Source organism: Silurus aristotelis (assembly GCF_946808225.1).
Source record: "Silurus aristotelis genome assembly, chromosome: 3".
Classification (NCBI taxonomy): Eukaryota; Metazoa; Chordata; class Actinopteri; order Siluriformes; family Siluridae; genus Silurus; species Silurus aristotelis.
In genome coordinates this window covers 22,182,903-22,202,988 of record NC_139576.1, presented here as the reverse complement: position 1 = coordinate 22,202,988, position 20,086 = coordinate 22,182,903, and the positions used below count along the sequence as shown (strand labels likewise).

General features: G+C 36.6%; 1 protein-coding gene across 2 annotated transcripts in view; it reads left to right on the top strand.

Moving 5' to 3' along the window:
* Positions 1 to 19,757, top strand: part of LOC310724141 (potassium voltage-gated channel subfamily H member 7) — a 63,126-nt gene extending 43,369 nt beyond the window's left edge. For both annotated transcript variants that reach the window (XM_083537874.1, XM_083537873.1), the window contains 9 exons: positions 1,951 to 2,350; positions 3,317 to 3,516; positions 5,663 to 5,915; positions 9,172 to 9,377; positions 9,492 to 9,582; positions 10,291 to 10,509; positions 13,565 to 13,730; positions 15,333 to 15,501; positions 17,608 to 19,757. In XM_083537874.1, the coding sequence (XP_083394000.1) occupies positions 1,951 to 2,350; positions 3,317 to 3,516; positions 5,663 to 5,915; positions 9,172 to 9,377; positions 9,492 to 9,582; positions 10,291 to 10,509; positions 13,565 to 13,730; positions 15,333 to 15,501; positions 17,608 to 17,811 (1,908 nt within the window). In that variant the 3' untranslated portion in view covers positions 17,812 to 19,757. The remainder of the gene's footprint in view (positions 1 to 1,950; positions 2,351 to 3,316; positions 3,517 to 5,662; positions 5,916 to 9,171; positions 9,378 to 9,491; positions 9,583 to 10,290; positions 10,510 to 13,564; positions 13,731 to 15,332; positions 15,502 to 17,607) is intronic.
* The last annotated feature ends 329 nt before the right edge of the window (positions 19,758 to 20,086 follow it).

Genomic DNA, 20,086 nt, shown 5'->3' with positions numbered 1-20,086 from the left:
CCTTCCCTCAGTTAGAGCATTGAAGATGGGTCGAGGCTGGGTCTTCCAACGTGACAATGACCCGAAGCACACAGCCAGGATAACCAAGGAGTGGCTCTGTAAGAAGCATATCAAGGTTCTGGCGTGGCCTAGCCAGTCTCCAGACCTAAACCCAATAGAGAATCTTTGGAGGGAGCTCAAACTCGGTGTTTCTCAGCGACAGGCCAGAAACCTGACTGATCTAGAGAAGATCTGTGTGGAGGAGTGGGCCAAAATCCCTCCTGCAGTGTGTGCAAACCTGGCTACTGTACCAAATATTAACATTGACTTTCTCAGGTGTTCAAATACTTATTTGCAGCTGTATCATACAAATAAATAGTTAATAAATCATACATTGTGATTTCTGGATTTTTTTTTTTTTAGATTATGTCTCTTACAGTGGACATGCACCTACGATGACAATTTCAGACCCCTCCATGATTTCTAAGTGGGAGAACTTGCAAAATAGCAGGGTGTTCAAATACTTATTTTCCGCACTGTATCTGAGACACGACCTCTTTGAGAGTGAGCATCCTGAACCTGAGTCTTACGAGTGAGCGGTTCAAGGAGCTCAGATCTAGGATCAGACGCAACCCACCATCCTCCTTCGGAACAATGAAATACTGGCTGTAGTAGCCTGACTCTCTGACCAACGGAGGAACCACCCTGATGGCCCCTTTCCTTAGGAGGGTGCGCAGTTCCCGTTCCAGGACCAGAGTACATTTACATTTGTAAATGTGGCATTTAGAGTCTGCCTGTGTCCCACTATGGCGGGGCAAAAGTGGCTTTTGTAGGCAATACCGAAGCCTTCAGCGATGCATCACCTGGGGAGAGATAGCCAGCCGGCATCTCTACATAGCCGCATTCCCTGAACCCTACTATATTCGCGTACAGCGAATGCGGGGCAAAGGTACAGGCCTCGTATGGGGTCTCCCAGGACCTAGACACCTAGACAAGTCATGGGCTCGATAGCATCCGACAATTCTCCTCTTCTGAGGAAGAAATACAGAGCACCGTGTTACGCAGGAGCTCGGCCCAGCAGGAGAGGCTGGAGAGGATTCATCAGCCCCGTGCTAGGCCAGCCTGCGAGCCCTGCGGCTCAGGTTCTGTGCTTGCCGAGGCGATGCGGCGCAGAGGGTCGCGGAGCACCGCGTTACACGCACCGGGAAAAGGAACCGTCGAACAATTGCTTTCCAATGGGAGCTTGGCCAACAACCAGGAGCGCATAGCCACATGGCTAAAAATGCTAATAGTTTACTAATTTGAGAGCTGACTAAGCATGCTCCTAAGCTAAGCAAACAACACATCGGCTGCGTGTACCCACCAACAACCCTGAAATGAAGCGGGTCAAGAAGGAACATGCAGTCGGAATTCTGCTTGCATGTAAGCTCATGACTGCACAGTCACACACAAAGCGCTTACCTGTACAGAAAGAAGCTAATGTCGCTACCATCGCTTAGCCATTTTGTAGCTTCCTGGTTTACGTGACATCACCCGCCGATCACGTCACCACTTGTCTATTGGCCGGATTTCACATGTGGTTCAGAGCGTGGACAACGCAAGGCGTTCCCAAAGCGCTGCGACGCAGCGTCTCGTTCCCTTGGGGAACTGAAATTATTAGGTTTATGTCATAAGACTTTGCTTTTGCTTTCCCACTTCATGCAAATGCTGAAGGAATGCACTTAGGAAAAAAGTTTTAGACAATATATTTTGCCAGCATTTACAGCTGCTTATGTTGATTTGGTTCCTTACCTAATATTTTTTTCCTGAGAGATGAGATTTAAATAATTGTCCTGGGTAATGAGTAGTGAGTTTCATTTAGGAAAACCTGAACCTAATAGTACTTATCTGTACATTCTGCAGTCACAATTCATTTAATTGTGTTGTATAATTGTGGGTACATCTCTAACCTGTAATCTCATTTGTCTTTAGACAACTACTCTGATTGGTCTGTTGAAGACGGCCAGGCTGCTGAGATTAGTCCGGGTGGCCAGGAAGCTGGACCGCTACTCTGAGTATGGAGCAGCAGTGCTAATGCTCCTCATGTGCATCTTTGCACTTATTGCCCATTGGCTTGCCTGTATCTGGTATGCCATTGGTAATGTAGAGAAGCCTTATCTAAAGCACAAGATTGGCTGGCTGGATAATCTTGGAGTGTCTATTGGAAAACGTTACAACAGTAGTGACCCCAATTCTGGACCCTCAATTAAGGACAAATATGTCACTGCACTGTATTTCACTTTCAGCAGTCTAACCAGTGTGGGCTTTGGCAATGTCTCACCAAATACAAACTCGGAGAAGATCTTTTCTATCTGTGTCATGCTTATTGGATGTGAGTATGAGCTGCTTTATGTTTGAATTATGCCTTGAAAATTCAATGAGATGACATTTGTCAATGGAAACAAACCACAAATGCCAACTTTTTACCAAATTATTTGGGTGTTTACTTTCTGATGGCTGTGCTGACAATAATTAGTGCATGATCAATGATACAAGTGTATCAGGTGTACCAGTGTTGCTGGGTATTTTAAACACCTTAATAAAACTGCTGTTTTGCTTTGAAAATTCTTTGCCTTAATGCAGTGTAAAAGAAGAACTACAGTCCTTGAAGTTATATGTAAAAGGTGACCAATCTGGTAGGGGTGTCTAATATAGAGTCAAGTGAGATTAAACTGTAGACAAATGTGGCGTAAGTCGAAAATTTGCATCAATATTTTTAACTCGAAAAAAGAAATTGGAATTTCACACCTTTGAGTCAGGTAATACTTTACACCTGTGCTATACTTTACACCTATGCTATACTTTTCTTGTGTAGGAGTGTCTAATAGAGTTTATATTGTTGCAGCTGTGCTGAGAATACACAATCAATCAAATGGTATCTGTTAACTGGTGGTCTGTTTTTCACTGATGGTGGAAGTAAAGGCTAACAAATTATGCATACACTAGCAATAGATGGGCTACAGTTAGAAATACTGCAATACCTAACCCTCCAAGAACATGGCCAAAAGTATGTTGGCATCTATCAATCACACCCATATGCTGCCACAAAGTTGTAAGCACACAATTTTCTAGAATGCATTTGCACAGCGCCCTGACCGTATCTGGCCAATTTGACCTTATCTGGCTAAATTGGCAACTTCCCATCAAAAGCTATACTATCTGGTCCCTGTTTACACTTGTGAACTGTTCCAATTTGTTGTTGTTAGTGTAGATGTAACTGGAACATTTTATATATTAATTTGTTGTCTCATTCTCATGGATACTTACATTCAAAATCTTTCATTCTCGTTCTGTCTAGCTCTAATGTATGCCAGCATCTTTGGGAACGTATCTGCTATCATTCAGCGGCTCTACTCAGGAACAGCACGGTATCACACTCAGATGCTGCGTGTAAAGGAGTTTATCCGCTTCCACCAGATCCCCAACCCACTCAGGCAGCGGCTGGAGGAGTATTTTCAACATTCATGGAACTATACTAATGGCATTGACATGAACATGGTGCGTCTGTATGTTGGGGATGAGGGAGGCATAATCAATTAATTCATGCATTAGCTATTTCTGTATAGCTAGAATTTTCATATTTGTCCATATTCAAGCTTTTAATACTCCACACTGATCATTGTGGAAGATGTGGAATTTGTCAAATGAAAGGGCTATTCTAAACTCAATCACTCAGGATTTTTTCCAGTGGTCAGCAATGTTGAGTTACAAATCTACTGTAGGTTTTAATTTAGCTCCTCTAGGACATGTAGTAAATCAAGTGAAATGTGTTGTAAATATGCATAATGAATGCAAAACCTGTTTCTCTCCATTTTGCTCCATACGAAATGGAATGGCCTCATCACACTTGGATGCAGGAGGTATTTATAAAAAAAAAAAAATAAAAAAAAAAAACAGGATTTTTCTTAGCCATTCTCATTCTCGTCCCCTCCACTGCCTGTTATTTGCAGACACTCCAGACCTTCCCTTCATAGAGCACTTTTCATCTTACTTCATTTATTATTTTCAATAAGAATGTCATTTCAGCTTTGCATATGCTTTAATATTTTGTGTAAAGGTCTTTTAGCCTGATGATCTTGTTGCTTACATATAAGGTGTTGTGGGGAAAAAAGCAAAAAAATGTGCCTGAATTCGAAAGCTTTCAAGGCTGCTAGCAAGTTCAGCAGGTTATCACCGTCATTGCAGAATACTTCTGTTTTATAGTTTGCATGTTCCTCTTTGTCTCTCCCTTTTTTTGTGGGATGTCTATTACTATTGTAGTGGTCAACACAGTGAGATGCACAATACTGTTTTACTTGGCGTGTGCATGTTATTTCATGAAATTTTTACCCTGTTTATAGAGTATGAACTGTTATGTTTGGATATGACAGCATCTAACTATAAAAAGGGTACTGTATATGCAAAAATATATATATATATATATATATATATATATATATATATATATATATATATATATATATATATATATATATATATATATATACACCGTAATTTCCGGACTATGAAGCGCACCCATATATAAGCCGCACCCACTGAATTTTACAAATATTTCAATTTTTTAGATAAATAAGCCGCACCTGTCTATAAGCCGCAGGTGTCTACACTAATGTACTTTACACAGGCTTTAACGAAAGACACGTTACACACGGTGTAACGGGTGAAATATGTTGTGCTTGCACAGCCTGGCACAGCATTTTTCCGGTATTACTGCGTGTGGTCAAGACAAGGATTATGTCCTTATTATTTTCTGATGCTCATTTCTAAGTTTCTTTGACTAACCCGTAACACTGTTGCCAAGAAAAATAAAAAAGCAGGAGTTTTGGAAACCTGTCTGTGCTTATATGATTTCTGTTGCAAATGGAGTTACAACTCGAGCTATCCCTTAACCCAGATTTAACGCATTACAACGGCTTGTATCTAAACAGTAGTCTACCAAGAAAGTTATTGTTCACTGTCTTCCTTCTTCCTTTCACAACTATTTCTCTCGGGAGTTTATCTTTTGGCATCGTCGTGCGTTTAAAAAAAACCTTTTTTTTCCCAATGCCGTGCAGCTCAGAACACAGGTGAGGTGCGTTTTTTTCGTTTCCTTTCGGAAATTTAATTGGTCTTATGTTATGGGGCACAGTTTTTTGGCTTTAAGTTTGTTAAACCGGGAAAAACCCAGGAAAAATTAATAAATTAGCCGCTTTGTTGTTTAAGCCGTGGGGTTCAAAACGTAGGAAAAATGTAGCAGCTTATAGTCCGAAAAATACGGTGTGTGTGTGTATATATATATATATATATATATATATATATATATATATATATATATATATATATATATAAAATGTATATTGTGTGTGTGTGTGTGTGTGTGTGTGTGTGTGTGTGTATATATATATATATATATATATATATATATATATATATATATATATATATATATATATATATATATATATATATAATGTATATTGTGTGTGTGTGTGTGTATATATATATATATATATATATATATATATATATATATATATATATATATATATATATATATATATATATATATATATAAATATGTTACAAATTAAAACATTAGCTTTTTAATAAACTGAGCATTTCGTATTTATAATCTCTGTCTATTTCTGTAATCTTTCTATTCTAGGTGTTAAAGGGCTTTCCAGAGTGCTTACAAGCTGATATCTGTCTCCATCTGAACCGGAGCCTTCTACAAGACTGTAAGGCCTTCCGTGGGGCCACAAAAGGCTGCTTGCGTGCTCTGGCAATGCGCTTTAAGACAACCCATGCTCCCCCAGGAGACACACTGGTTCACTGTGGAGATGTCCTTACAGCACTTTACTTTCTTTCTCGAGGTTCCATCGAGATCCTGAAGGATGACATTGTAGTGGCCATTCTAGGTAATTTTGCTTTAAATGTTTTTTTAAATCTTGATTTAGCCCTATTGTTATATTATGAATAGACCCTGTCTAGCTATACTCCTGTCTGACTGTACTGCCAGTTCATTTAGAAAATGGTATTGTGACGATGATAGCATATTCTCATATTGCTCCATCTTAGTTGTGGTCAATAGGTTTTCTCAAAAAGAACACTTTTGGATTGTTTTATTAGTCTGGAGTGCAAAGCAGGAATCTCATTATTTTACATCCATTGATGGATCTGTCAATATTGATTTGTCTGTCTCAGTTTTCTTATAATGCACAGCCTAAGAATGACATTTAAAAGGCTTTGGTTGCTGTTAATGTTAGTTTTGTGTAGACAGATTATTTGCTTTAATCAATTACAATTTAAAATGGGCTTATTTGTCTGGGGGCTAGGAGACAATAAAGAGCCTAAGAGCACCTTATAGCAATGTTGACTAATCATTATAGATTTAAAAAAAAGAATAGTTGAAAGGGGAATTGGAGAGTGCAAGTAGACCTTTTCAAATAACTGAGAGGAAAAAACATTACTGTAATTCAAGAATTTTGGCTCTATAAACACTGGAATAAAATAAATATGCCTTTATGTCAATACAGCATTGCTGTGGGTATGTGCGATGTTTAGCAGTTATTGTTGCTGCATTTTCACATTTTGAAAAAAATGAACAAGAACTAACAATAATTAAATGATACAATTTGTAAGTTTTGAGAAATTGCTGTCATTTTAAAAAAATTTTTGTTTGGCTGGCACTGATTTAATTACTGCAGCTTTGACATTTCAGCCATTTCTCTCCTGATTTAAGTCTATTTTGTTTCACTAGTTACTATAATTATGACTGCATTCACAGGTAATGGCTGTGTCCCATATAAAAAAAAAAAAAAAAGCTTAGACTAAATGTGCAGACATCCACAGTGCCTTTTAAAAGGACACTTACTGGTGCTTTTTTTAAATGTATTTGTATGAATATGCATGCCAGCGTTCATGTGTTTATTTTCTATGTTATTTAGATTTTTAAGTAATAGCAAAGCTAAATGTTCTACCAGTGCAAATCAACTCCGTGGAGGCCTGTTTCTCAGTGGCTACATACACACAGAGTCTCAGTGGACAGCCATGAGTATATCCATATTCTGTGAAACACTATAGCTAGCTCAAAAACAGGTCTGAAAAAAGAAAGTACTGTCATTTTAGAAATTGAGTGTTTTACCATATTAATTCAAGTGTATGACAAACCATTACATAGGGAAAATGAGCATAAGCAAAGGTAGATTTTTATTTTAATGCATCAACCTGAAAAAAAAAACGTGGAATTATTGAATCAAAACTATATAATTTTTAAAATATAGTTTTTTTATCCACAGTTTCTTAAACTTGCCCAACAATCCAAACTTGCAACTGTTATCTCTTTAACTTTAAATAATATACATACCTGTTTGGGAAAAGTTTATTTTAAAGTAAAATCTCTTCAGAAAAAATGCATATCAGAATAAATATAGAATTTTTGGACATACACTTTTTTTAAAATTAGCATCTCTATTTTAATTAATCATCCATAAACCATAAGCCTTTTTCAGCCTTTAAACATCTTCGAGGTAACTGTTACTACGAGAAACCTTAGCCAGGATAAAGTGGTTACAGTAAAATAATTAATTCATTTAAGTTACTATATACATAATGGCCGGAAAGTGAGCAGGTACTAGTGAGTTTATTGAGTGTTGTGTTTTTGTTTTATTTTTTAATCCAGAGATCATGTTAATGTTTTAATTGTCTGATCAGCTGTAATCAGTAAGCAAGTCTCCTGATATTATCAGAGGCATTGTGCATGTGTCTGGCAAGTGTGCTAAACCTTGACACTTCTAAGCAGACTTTTTTCTCACTTGCTGAACACTGTTGGATTATCTGACGTAGTTGGATCATGTGCAGAAAACTCAGTGTGGTGCGGGAACAGAGACTGCAACAAATAGATCCTGTAGTGTGATAGAGGCCTTAATTCAGTCATTCAGAATACTAATAAAATAAGCTGCAGACAAAGAAATGTTAGAAGCACCCAAAATATGACCTAAATTTTAGACTTTCTGTAATGAAATTGTTGTCATCATAAGCTATTTTTAAATAGTTCTACTCCAAGTCCTATGGCAAGGTACATAAAATATGATTCGCTTTTACAAAAATCTCTGCCAAATGTAAAAATGTAGCATTTGCAAGTAAAGCTGATTACTTGCAAAAGTAAAAGGATATAATTGCATTTAATGATTTAAAACCAGGATCTGATTAGAAACTAAATGGACTACTCTCACATTCTTTTTGCTATGGTATGTGGCTATCCAACAACTTGCGCAAAACTTGATGAATGCTGTTTGAAGAAAGCAAACTTAGTTAGTACGGATTTCGTCAGTTTTTATCAGCTGATTTTTTTTTACAGCTTCTTTTGTTAAACTGCCTTCATATCTATCATCAAGAAATCTTTCTTTTCTCTCTCTCGCTCTTTTTTTGGGATGTTTGTCACAATTCAACCACTGCAACATCTAACAGGTTCTTCCAGACTGCCGCACATTTACAGTGGGCTTGAATTTAGTGTGATTATCAAAAGTACTCCTATTCCTTTTGAAGACAGAAAGCAAAGCCTGTCAGCCACATATGATGGATCGTCTGTGAACATCAAAGTGTAAACCAGCATCAGGCCAATCTGTGCTTAAATAATGAATGACACAGATGAGTGCAGGTTGATACTTTCGGACCTTGTTTTACAAAAAGACTTTTAAGATTTAAACAATTCTCAGGTTTAACTCTCTCTCTCTCTCTCTCTCTCTCTTTCTCTCTGTTTCTCTCTCTCAACCCTCTTATGATTTACATGATGCAGTGCAACTGGGAAAGACGACTGATCTGTTAATGCTGACATTCTGTTCACTTCTTTATTGCTTCTTTAACAAGGCCAAACTGTTTCCAAAAATCTGTATTTTAATCACCAAGTTGTACATACTCTAAATAAGCTTCAAGGGATAAGATATTTGTACCTTAAGAACTGCTGCTGAGACCCTAAATACTTTAAAACCCTTAAATAACTTTACATTTTAGTTAAAGAAGTGTAATAGTCTATAATCCCATTTTTGGATTGAGTTCCCTTTCAATTCTGGTTCTGGTCTGAATTGCTCATTAAATTAATTTCAGTGTCAGCACTCTACATCTTTTATGCAACGTATGCTTAAAACTTTCATAACCACATTCTTCTCTTTACAGGCAAGAATGACATCTTTGGAGAGATGATCCACTTGTATGCAAAACCGGGAAAGTCAAAAGCAGATGTGCGAGCTCTGAGCTACTGTGATCTGCACACAATCAACCGGGAAGACCTGCTGGAGGTGCTGGATATGTACCCTGAGTTCTCTGACCACTTTCTTACCAACCTGGAGCTTACTTTTAACCTGAGAGATGAGAACACCAAGGTAAGACTTTTTTGGCACTATAAAAGAGTGTGTTTTCTAAGCTTATTACAAGAAGCCACTTTGTAAAAGCTGACCATAGGAGTAATGGTTTCTGTATGTGTCTTTTCAACACAGACTAGTTATTCACAAGGAAGTGACTCAGACGGAGAAGACAATATTGAGAAGGACAAGAGAAAAATTTCTTTCAGTTGTAAGCAAACCAAAGGTACTACAACTACTACTAACAATAATAATAATAATAATAATGATGATAATAATAATAATAGTAATAATAAGAATATTAATAAATGATGCAACTTCCAGTTTATGCATATTATCAAGGTTTTATTGTGCATTCGATATGTCTCTTGTATGCAATAATGCATTCTTGGTGTCTTGGCTCCTTTTTATTCTCCTTTTAAACATAGATGTTAATTCTTTTTCTAATTATTCTGTTGATGAAAACAAATATTGGCCAATAACCAAGGTCACTCAGAAAATTATTCCTGAAAGAATTTCAGCAGATTTTTTATATACCAGTGGACAACATTCTTATACAATTAACTTTGGCCATATTGCTTTTATGGAAGGCGCATAACCTCACTTTCACCACGTTAATTGGAATTAGCGGGAATTTTGTTTAGAACCATTTTCAATTAATCTCTTGCAGTAAAATCTTATTTAGTAAAGACAGTATATTTTATTACTAAATTCTAATTATTTAAAAGCAAATAAAAAGGTTATTTGGATAGTTAGGTATTAGAGATTTCTTAAAAGGATTTTTACTTTATGTGCAAACCCTCCTTTTTACATATAACACTGTGTGTGTTTGTTAAGTGGTATTATTGTTTTCTCTGGAGGCTCCCAGTGGAGGCTGGGACTCTGTGCTACATAACAGGGTGTTCCTTTAACCGGTGTTGATGACATCCCACAGGGGGTAGCATCAAGGACATGGAAAATGAGACCAAGAAGGAATGTCGCGAGTCACGACTCAGCTCGAAAAGAGGCTCTGATGACTGCAGGACTTTCAAGGAGGAGCAGCAAAGAAATCAGGCAGCTGGAATAATGGAATATCCATGTGTAGACGGTTATACCCTGACCTCTGATTGTAGCCCGTTTAGTGACAAGCTGGAAAAAGAGGCATGTTACTATGGTAAGACATCATCACTGTCTTTAAGCCTAGTGAAACAGGTGAAATCTATCTATAAGGAATATGGCTGATCATGTTTCTAATGGAAATAAATATAAGACTCTGTGATGGACTTAACATTAGAATTTATTTTAAAACTTATATGGGAAGAAACTTAGCTCTGCATTTATTACTGTACTCTCTGCTATGTTTGTTTTTCCTTTAAAAAAGTGCCATCTTCAAGTTTCTCCTAAACCTTCACAATTAACTCTATTTTGTCTTGTTACTGAATGGCACAGCAACACCAACACACTTGGAGGGCACACTGAGGTTATTATGGCTCATTATGCTTGCCTTAATGTAATCCAATGTGTAAAGAACAACAATTTTTTTTTTTTATATTTGGCAAACTGTTGTGTTATAAGAGAAATTACACATTTTGGGCTGGAATGGATTATTTTGAAAATATATTATATATAAATATAAATTGTATATAAATATTGCAATTTTGTGTTTATTAGTGAATAATACTTTTTAAATGCATTTACTGTTGTTAAAAGATTGTAAGTTCATGTTATCACATTATAGTAGCTATAAATAATAGTTTTCTTATTAGCCACACTTAAAATTTTTTATTTTTTTTTTTTAAGTTTAATGACAGAATTACTGTAATTTCCGGACTATTAAGCGCAACCAAATATTAGCCACACCCACTGAATTGTACAAAGATTTTTATTTTGAACATAAATAAGCCGCACCTGTCTATAAGCCGCAGGTTCCTACATTGAAACTAATGAACTTTACAAAGGCTTTAATGAAAGACAGTGTCTGTTACACGGCGTGTATCTAAACAGTAGCCTACCAAGAAAGTCATTGTTCACTGTCTTCCTCCTTCCTTTTACAACAATTTCTCTCTGGAGTTTTTCTTTTGGCATCGCCGTGCATTTAAAAATCACCATCGGTGAAGCTTTTCTCCCGATGCCGTGCAGCTCAGAACACAGGTGAAGTGCGTTTTTTCATGCCCGGTTGTTTTCAGCGTGACGAATGATTCGCATTTCCTGTTGCCAGTCCGAGTGAGTGGCAGGTCAAACGTCAGAGGAACCTCATCCATATTTATGATGTGGTGCGTCCCAATTCAGTGGGAGCGCATCTGATTTAATATAAAGAGTTTCATTGGTTCCCTTAAACCCGTTCAGCAGTTTCATTGGTCTAATGTTATGGGGTTCAGTTTTTTGGCTTGAAGTTTGTGAAACCGGGAAAAACCCAGGAAAAATCCATAAATTAGCCGCTTCATTGTTTAAGCCACGGGAAAGCGTGGAAAAAAAGTAGCAGCTCAAGTCCAGAATATACGGTACAACTTGTCATCTGACTGAGAGACAGGAAAAACTTCACCTTACAAACCTTACAATTACAAAAAATAAACACTTGAAACTCCTTCCAAAAATTTCTATTTCCATTAACAGGATTCCATTTGTTTTTTAACCAAGAATATTTTTATTAAAATCTTAAAATAATGATTAAAATCTTTTTATTATTAGCCTTAGATTATATGCCATACAAATTGCTATTTAAAAAGCTGTTAAAATAAGAACAATAATATATTAAAACTAGCGCAATAATATAAAGCTATCCTTTATGTTACAGTTGGAACAGCTCATTCTAAAGCTGCTGAGTAAGAAAATTTATTAAAACCTTCTGATTTGAGAAATCAGTTGCAAATTAATGTTGTCAGCATTGTATTTGTTAGACTGAATTCTTTTAATACATAAACATAAGCTCAAATTATATAGACTTTCAGTTTGAATGATGTTTCCAGGAAATATAATAAATCAAACAACTTTAGATTTTCCCCAAATATAATTCCTATATATTCCTAAAACCCATCAATTATTGCCTCAGAAAACAGGACACAGAGGACTATACAATTTAACAAAGCAATCAGACAATACACTTAATACATTTTAAAGAATAACATTGAGGAGAAGTAGGAAAAGCTCAGGCCTCACTGGAACAGGTCTTTTAGAAGCCTAAGATATATTACAGTTATTTTTAAGGCTTTATGAAAACCCCCTGACTTATCATTTCCAGGAAGTTCTCCTCAGCATGCACTTGATGTCAAGTAATATCAATTTTACATAGCCATCAAGGAGGTACTTCCTTCTCACATGACTAAAGGAAAATGGATTGCTCTTAGAATGTTGACCTGTCTTAGCTTTTTAAAAGAAATAACGTACAGTATCATAAAATGTGTCATGTCATATAATGAATTCACATGTACAAACCATATACAGCAACAGTTATTGAGTGATTACATGCTTAGGTTTGATGAACTGTCAATTCAAATATTAATCTTGAGTTTAGATTTCATGTAACATTTTTTTAAATTATTCAAATATATATATATATATATATATATATATATATATATATATATATATATATATATATATATATATATATATATATATATAATATTCAATTTATAATATAATAAAATAATATTTTTATTTATTTAGTGTAAGCATAATTCTTGTGCAACCTGTGCAATATTTATACCTATATGCTATATTTCATCTATTGTTTATTTTGATTAGACTCACACATTTTTCAATGCATCTTCCTGGAAAAACTTTCACAGTGAGAAAAGCAATTGATGTTTGAGCTTGAAGACAGTTTCAGACTTTGCACAATGGTGTCATTTTTATGGCGGGTTTGATCGAATGGCATCGTTAGCGTCTCTTCTGACCCCTAGTGGGTTTTTTTGGGGGCTTTTAAACACACAGGTGGAAGCAGAAGATAACCTTTTGTCTGTAGTGTTTCTGTTAGGCTGCGGCTCAGAGATAGGGGTATCTCGGGTGGCACAAAAGCAGTAAATAATAATAGCATAATGCTGCTCTGTTGGTTACCCTAGTGATTTCGATAACATCTATAAATACAGTGTAGGATAAAAAGTCTACTAAAAGCATAGAGTGTAATTCTGTGTGTGTGTGTGTGTGTGTTTGTGTGTGTGTGTGTGTGTGTGTGTGTGTGTGTGTGTGTGTGTGTGTGTGTGTGTGTGTGTGTGTGCGCGCGCATACAGAAAGGTCGAGTGCTGACTGGGACAGTGTGAGGCCAAGGCATACATTGGAAGATTCACAAGCTCCGTTTCACAAGCTAAAAAGGGAGAAAGAGGAGGAGCTAGACTGTGACCTCACATATGGAGAAGTACAACAGAGATTGGACCACCTGCAGCATCACCTGAACAGGTATCAGAGTTTCATACACAATCAGAATACACATATATACATGGACTAAAAACACACGTTTTAAGACTACAGTAATTACTATATTATTATAATCATTACTATGATTACTATGCAAACTGGCCAGAGAGATTTTGAGACATTCGTCTTGCAGAGGAGTGGCCAGGTCACTATGTGGTGCTGGTGCAGGAAAATATTTCTTCCCTCGTTTCTCCAAAACACACCAAAAAGGCTCAATAATATTTATATCTCCACTGTGTAAACCATGGGAGATGTTTAGTTTCAATTTTACATTTATCAAACAACAAACACTTTTGCTGTGTGTACTGGTGCATACACGGGCCATCTAGCGCAATTAGCGGTAACAGGGAATGCCATGATACTGTCCCGCAACCCAAACTATCACTAAACCACTCTGGGCACACAACAATCCAGATGGTAAGCCTATTTGTGGATACTTCACTCTGGAAGTGGACTCAGCAGAGAACCATACATGTTGTACATTATCCATAGCCCAAGATGGCACCATTGGCATTAGCATGAGTAACCAAATGTTAGAACAAAATGGTGTGTGCTAAAATAAGGTGTATTTAAAACCATTTACACACACTCGCACCTTCTCTATTTGACAAATGTATCTAAGTACCAAAAGAGAACAATGTTCAGTGTTGTCACTCGTGCATGTGGAAAATAGACAGGGTGCGAACAGCAGACGTAGCTCAGTGATCAATACACACACATAAACACACACACAGAGATTCACATATATACAAATAAACACACTGGCAGACAGCAGACTAACAGCAGGTGGTATTTTTAGCTGAATTGTTGGCTGAGGGGGAAAATACACACAGAAATCCTGCACCAGCTGAGTCTCACATCTCTGATCATTTTTAGAAGCCTAACCCACAATGATCTGCCTTTTTCTCTTTCTTTCTTTCTTTCTTTCTTTCTTTCTTTCTTTCTTTCTTTCTTTCTTTCTTTCTTTCTTTCTTTCTTTCTTTCTTTCATTCTCTCTCTTCCTCTCTCGTTTGAATTTATTTTGCTCCTGGGTAAATATAGTTCATCCTGCTCCACAGATACTGTCGGCTGTGAAATGTGCACTTAAAAACAAAATACACACTTGTGCATGCACATAAAGACACTTAAAAACAGTTTTTATTATTATTATTTTTGTAGAAGAAGCTATTTCAGTACCCAAAAAGGAAACGCAAAGTGCCGGTCATTCGGCTTCTCCCATTAGGGGTCGCCACAGCGGATCATCCCGTTCAATGCGGGTCATTATCTAAATACTTTCATAAGCCTGCCTTTCTGAGCTCCAGATCTAATATGTTTAATTTTATTTTATTGGTCAAACTCAACTCAAAAGAAAATAAGATCTTCAAATAAATAAATACAGTATTTTATATGCATTCCCAGGTGCTTTTCTGACAATATTTATGTACAGGTTGTGATCACTGGTTTACTCCTATGGTTTATTATTATACTTCTTCTATATGGGCTATTTGGTTCTGTTCTCTGCAGATATGGGTAAACTGTAATAAGTGAAAGTATCTTGAATTGATATGTTCAGAGCTGCAGTTTACAGTCTTTGTGTTTTTCCAGGCTGGAGTCTCAGATGACGACAGACATCAAGGCTATCTTGTGCTTACTACAAAGAAGCTCATCCACAGGCCCTCCTACATACACTGCAGTCACCGCAGGTCTAGAGAAACAGACCATCAGAGCACAATCTCCACTCAACACCAGCCAAACCCTAACACCTGCCCTGCAGGTAACATTCACCTAACACTTTCCAAAAGGCACGCACACTCTAAACAGAGTAAGCGCAAACTTGAGATTCCTGTAGTAGGCAGAGGACCCTATAGGGCATTGTTTTATGTGTTCCCGAGTAGAAAAGCACCCTAGAGGGCACTTCTTGTTTTCTTGCTGGTATGGAAATTCTACAGGGCATTTCATCACATTTTTCCATTTGAAGGGCAGCCATTAAGGCACTTAATTATGTTTTCTTTCCCTGTAAGCGAAGCTTGGGGTCTATACCCCTATCCTACCTGAGTCCATTAGCGGTGTATAAATCTATAGTTAGATTATTTATTATTTACTTATTTATTTATTGGTGTCAAGCATCTGCAAACAAAGTTCATTCATGTGATCACATCGTCATATAAACAGCTGTTTTTCCCCTCTTAACATTAATGAGACAAAAAACATATCTTATGTTACCAAGCAAGTGCAAAGCCCTCTGTTCTGAATTCTATCCTGTACCTAATTTTTGCTCTAACATTGGAGGCTCCTTCCAAAATTATACAGTAATTGTAACTACATTAAATGTTTATACATAATTATAAAGTGGTGTAAATAGTGTTTTCTAATTGTTTTGCATGTTTGTCACACTTTAATGTTTCATATCATCAAACTAATTTAAATATTAGTAAAAGAAAACACAAAATGCAGTTTTTATATGAAGGTTTTTATTATTGAGGGAAAAAAAATAATAAAAAATGGCCCTGTGTGAAAAAGTGTTTGCCCCTTGTTAAAACTGTGATATCACACCTGAGATAAATTTCTCTAGCCACACCCAGGCCTGATTACTGCCACACCTGTTCACAATCAAGAAATCTCTTAAATAGGACCTGCCTGACAAAGTGAAGTAGACCAAAAGATCCTCAAAAGCTAGACATCATGCCAAGATCCAAACAAATTCAGAAACAAATGAGAGAGAAAGTAATTGAGATCTATTAGTCTATAAAAGGTTATAAAGCCATTTCTAAAGCTTTGGGACTCCAGTGAACCACAGTGAGAGCCATTGTTCACAAATGGCAAAAACATGGAACAGTGAAGAACCCTTCCAGGAGTGGCCGCCCGACCAAAAATACCCCAAGAGCACAGCGACGACTCATCCAAGAGGTCACAAAAGACCCCACAACAACATCCAAAAAACTGCAGGCCTCACTTGCCTCATTAAGGTCAGTGTTCATGACCCCAATATAAAAAAGAGATGTGCAATAATGGTCTAGATGGCAGAGTTCCAAGACGAAAACCGCTGTTGACCAAAAAGAACATAAGGGCTCGTCTCAGTTTTGCCAGAAAACATATTGATGATCCCCAAGACTTTTGGAAAAATACTCTGTGGACTGACAAGACAAAAGTTGAACTTTTTGGAAGGTGTGTGTCCCATTACGTCTGATGTAAAAGCATTTGCATTTCAGAAAAAGAAAATCATACCAACAGTAAAATATGGTGGTGGTAGTGTGATGGTCTCGGGCTGTTTTGGAACCATGAATTCTGCTGTTTACCAAAAAATCCTGAAGGAGACTGTCTGGCCATCTGTTCGTGACCTCAAGCTGAAGCGAGCTTAGGTTCTGCAGCAGGACAATGATCCAAAACACACCAGCAAGTCCACCTCTGAATGGCTGAAGAAAAACAAAGTGAAGACTAGTGGCCTAGTCAAAGTCCTGACCTGAATCCTATTGAGATGCTGTGGCATGACTTTAAAAAGGTGGTTCATGCTCAAAAACCCTCCAATGTGGCTGAATTACAACAATTCTGCATAGATGAGTGGACCATAAATTCCTCCAAAGTGCTGTAACAGACTCATCGCAAGTTATCGCGAACGCTTGATTGCAGTTGTTGCTGCTAAGGATGGCACAACCAGTTATTGGGTTTAGGGGGCAAACACATTTTCACACAGGGCCATGTAGTTTTGGATTATGTTTTCCCTTAATAATTAAAAACCTCCATTTAAAAACTGCATGTTGTGTTCACTCAAGTTATCTTTTACTAATATTTAAATAAGTTTGATGATCTGAAATATATCATCATATATATAAATATATATATAATGTTTATTTTTATACACTCTCTCTTTTTCTCTGAGCAGGACCAGGAGACAACTCAGCCCCATAGCCCTAAAGCAAATGAAGATATCCTCTCCAAACATCAACATTCCAAATCACTTCCTCCCATCCACCTCTCCTCAACTTCTCAGATACTTGTCAATAGTACAACAGCCACAGGGCTCCAAAGGCCTATATCCGACCCTGGACTGCCAAGATGTAGCACTGATGTAACCTTCCATGACTAGAAGACTTCGCTTCTATACCTTAGGGGGAAGGATTGCAACCTTTAAGAACATTAGGCTTGTATGAGCAAGGAGAATAATAATTCAGAAGGTCATCACCATGAAGCTGAAAGTTTTTGTTGAACATTATGTTTGGGTTTGAGTGAGAATCCCAAACTCTGACCTCGTTTGTAGGTTTTGCTCCATGCTAGCCTGCTGGATGTGAATAAGTAACCTCACTCAAGGACTCAGGGTCTGGTTCATTAATCCATTACACAATGAATAGAGATGGTGGACTTTCATTTCTATGATTGTTCATTTCCCCTCCGTTATAAATTATAATGCTGTGTTCTATCATTATTTGAGAACTAAATTCGTAAAATTTGTAAAAGAATGGAATGGTTTGCAATTCTGATACTGATCGTATTCTAAGGTCTGTATGGTTTTGGGTTGATGAACAGCACTTTTGCAGGTGTCACAGCCATGTAGCCATTTTCTGCCTCGGTTTACAGTTACACACTTTTGTTATTATCAAAGTCTAAAAATTTGGGAGATAATAAGAGATTGGCATTTGATAGCATCAGCATTTGCTTACACATGTATTTGCCACTTTCATGTACTTACAGCACATTCCTTTTTTTTTAAAGGTTAAGCAGCATGTGGCAAGTCTGTCAATAGAAAAGTGCATGTCTGAAAGCGTTACCTGTTGCATGCTTGCAACATACCGGAAAGCAAGAGTAGTGTGATGTACAGTATCTAAAATGATCTTACTCCATACTTTAATGGGTCACATTTCTTTCTACATGAGCCAGAATACTTGGAGGCCTAAAATAATTTTGCTGACCAAAGCTTTGGTACCATACAGTACATGTAGCTCTGAAAAAATATATATGCATATTTAAGTATAATTTTAGCAATTACTGTAAGAAAAAAAATGGCTGAGACTGGATATAAATAATGTGCACAGGAAACTTCTGTTAAGTTTCCAAACCATCAAAAAATCTTTGGTGTTTTTTTTCCAAAATTTTGCTCGCAATAGTAACAACTGGAATATGGTACCTTTAATATTATTAGCTTTCATTGCAAATTAATGCAGCAATAAGCATTTAAACTTATGTATTTATATATTTATTTCATTCATTTGTAATGAATTGGTATGCTTTAAAACAACTTTTGATGATTCTTAACAAAAAACCTAGTTTAATGGCACTAGAGCATGTTTCACAATACATATTACTAAATGTAGCCGAAACTAAAATTAATTTTATTTACAAACATTGATAATATCCACTTATATCCAAGTAAACACTTTCAGTTATTAGAAAGAACCCCCCCTCACCCGCCCACCCCCCCAAAGAAAGTCAAGTGTTGGGAACCTCAGCAGTGAAAAGTTTTTTTAATATACATATCTCGGGGGTAAAAAAAAAAACAGGTATGGGTCGTGTTTATGATTTATTTCATAACATACCACACATCCAACACAAGCATTAAAATATCGTTTGATATTACTTGCTGGATCAAGTGCTGTTTGAAAACATATCTTTATTAAATACCCACAGAACAAGAGTGTACACGGATTCTGTCACGCCCACTCATTTCATGTAAAACACACACACCATTAAACCTGAAATGTCGCCTATTGATAAGTGTGAACAAACTGACAGAAAATGATTTCATATTTTTAAAAAATTGCAAACTTTTGCACATATTCTTCAAACTTGTAAAAGACAGTCACTTTTTACCTGAGTGTGTTTCATGTTGTTTTATTTTATTGTTTTTTTTATGCATTTTTAAGGTTTGCCTCCATATATTTTATACACTGCAACACAATACAGATGATTTGAATGTGTAAGTTATTTGATGAATTATTAGACATAAAAATATATTGTGTATATAGCATACTTGCTTTAGGAGATTACTTTTAAAAACAATTGTATAAATTAATACACCAAATAAAAGAGAATGCTAAATATCAGTTGTGTGTTTCTTTTTTCTACAAAAAAATAATAATAATAAAAAAGGTTGATCCAGCCAGTATTATCTAGCAAACTGTCTGAATGATTCAGTCAAAGCTGGCCTTTTAGCTTGTCAAATGTTCATGACAGAGGAGTGAAATCTTTTCTTCACACATTCCAACGCCCAAGAGTGGCAGCTTGGCGATATTGGGGCTTAAACCCCTGACCTTCCAACCCAAAACCTTAACCATGGAGCTAATACTTCCCCTCAATAAACTGATCAATCAATCAATCAATCAATTAATCAATCTCTCTCTCTCTCTCTCTCTCTCTCTCTCTCTCTC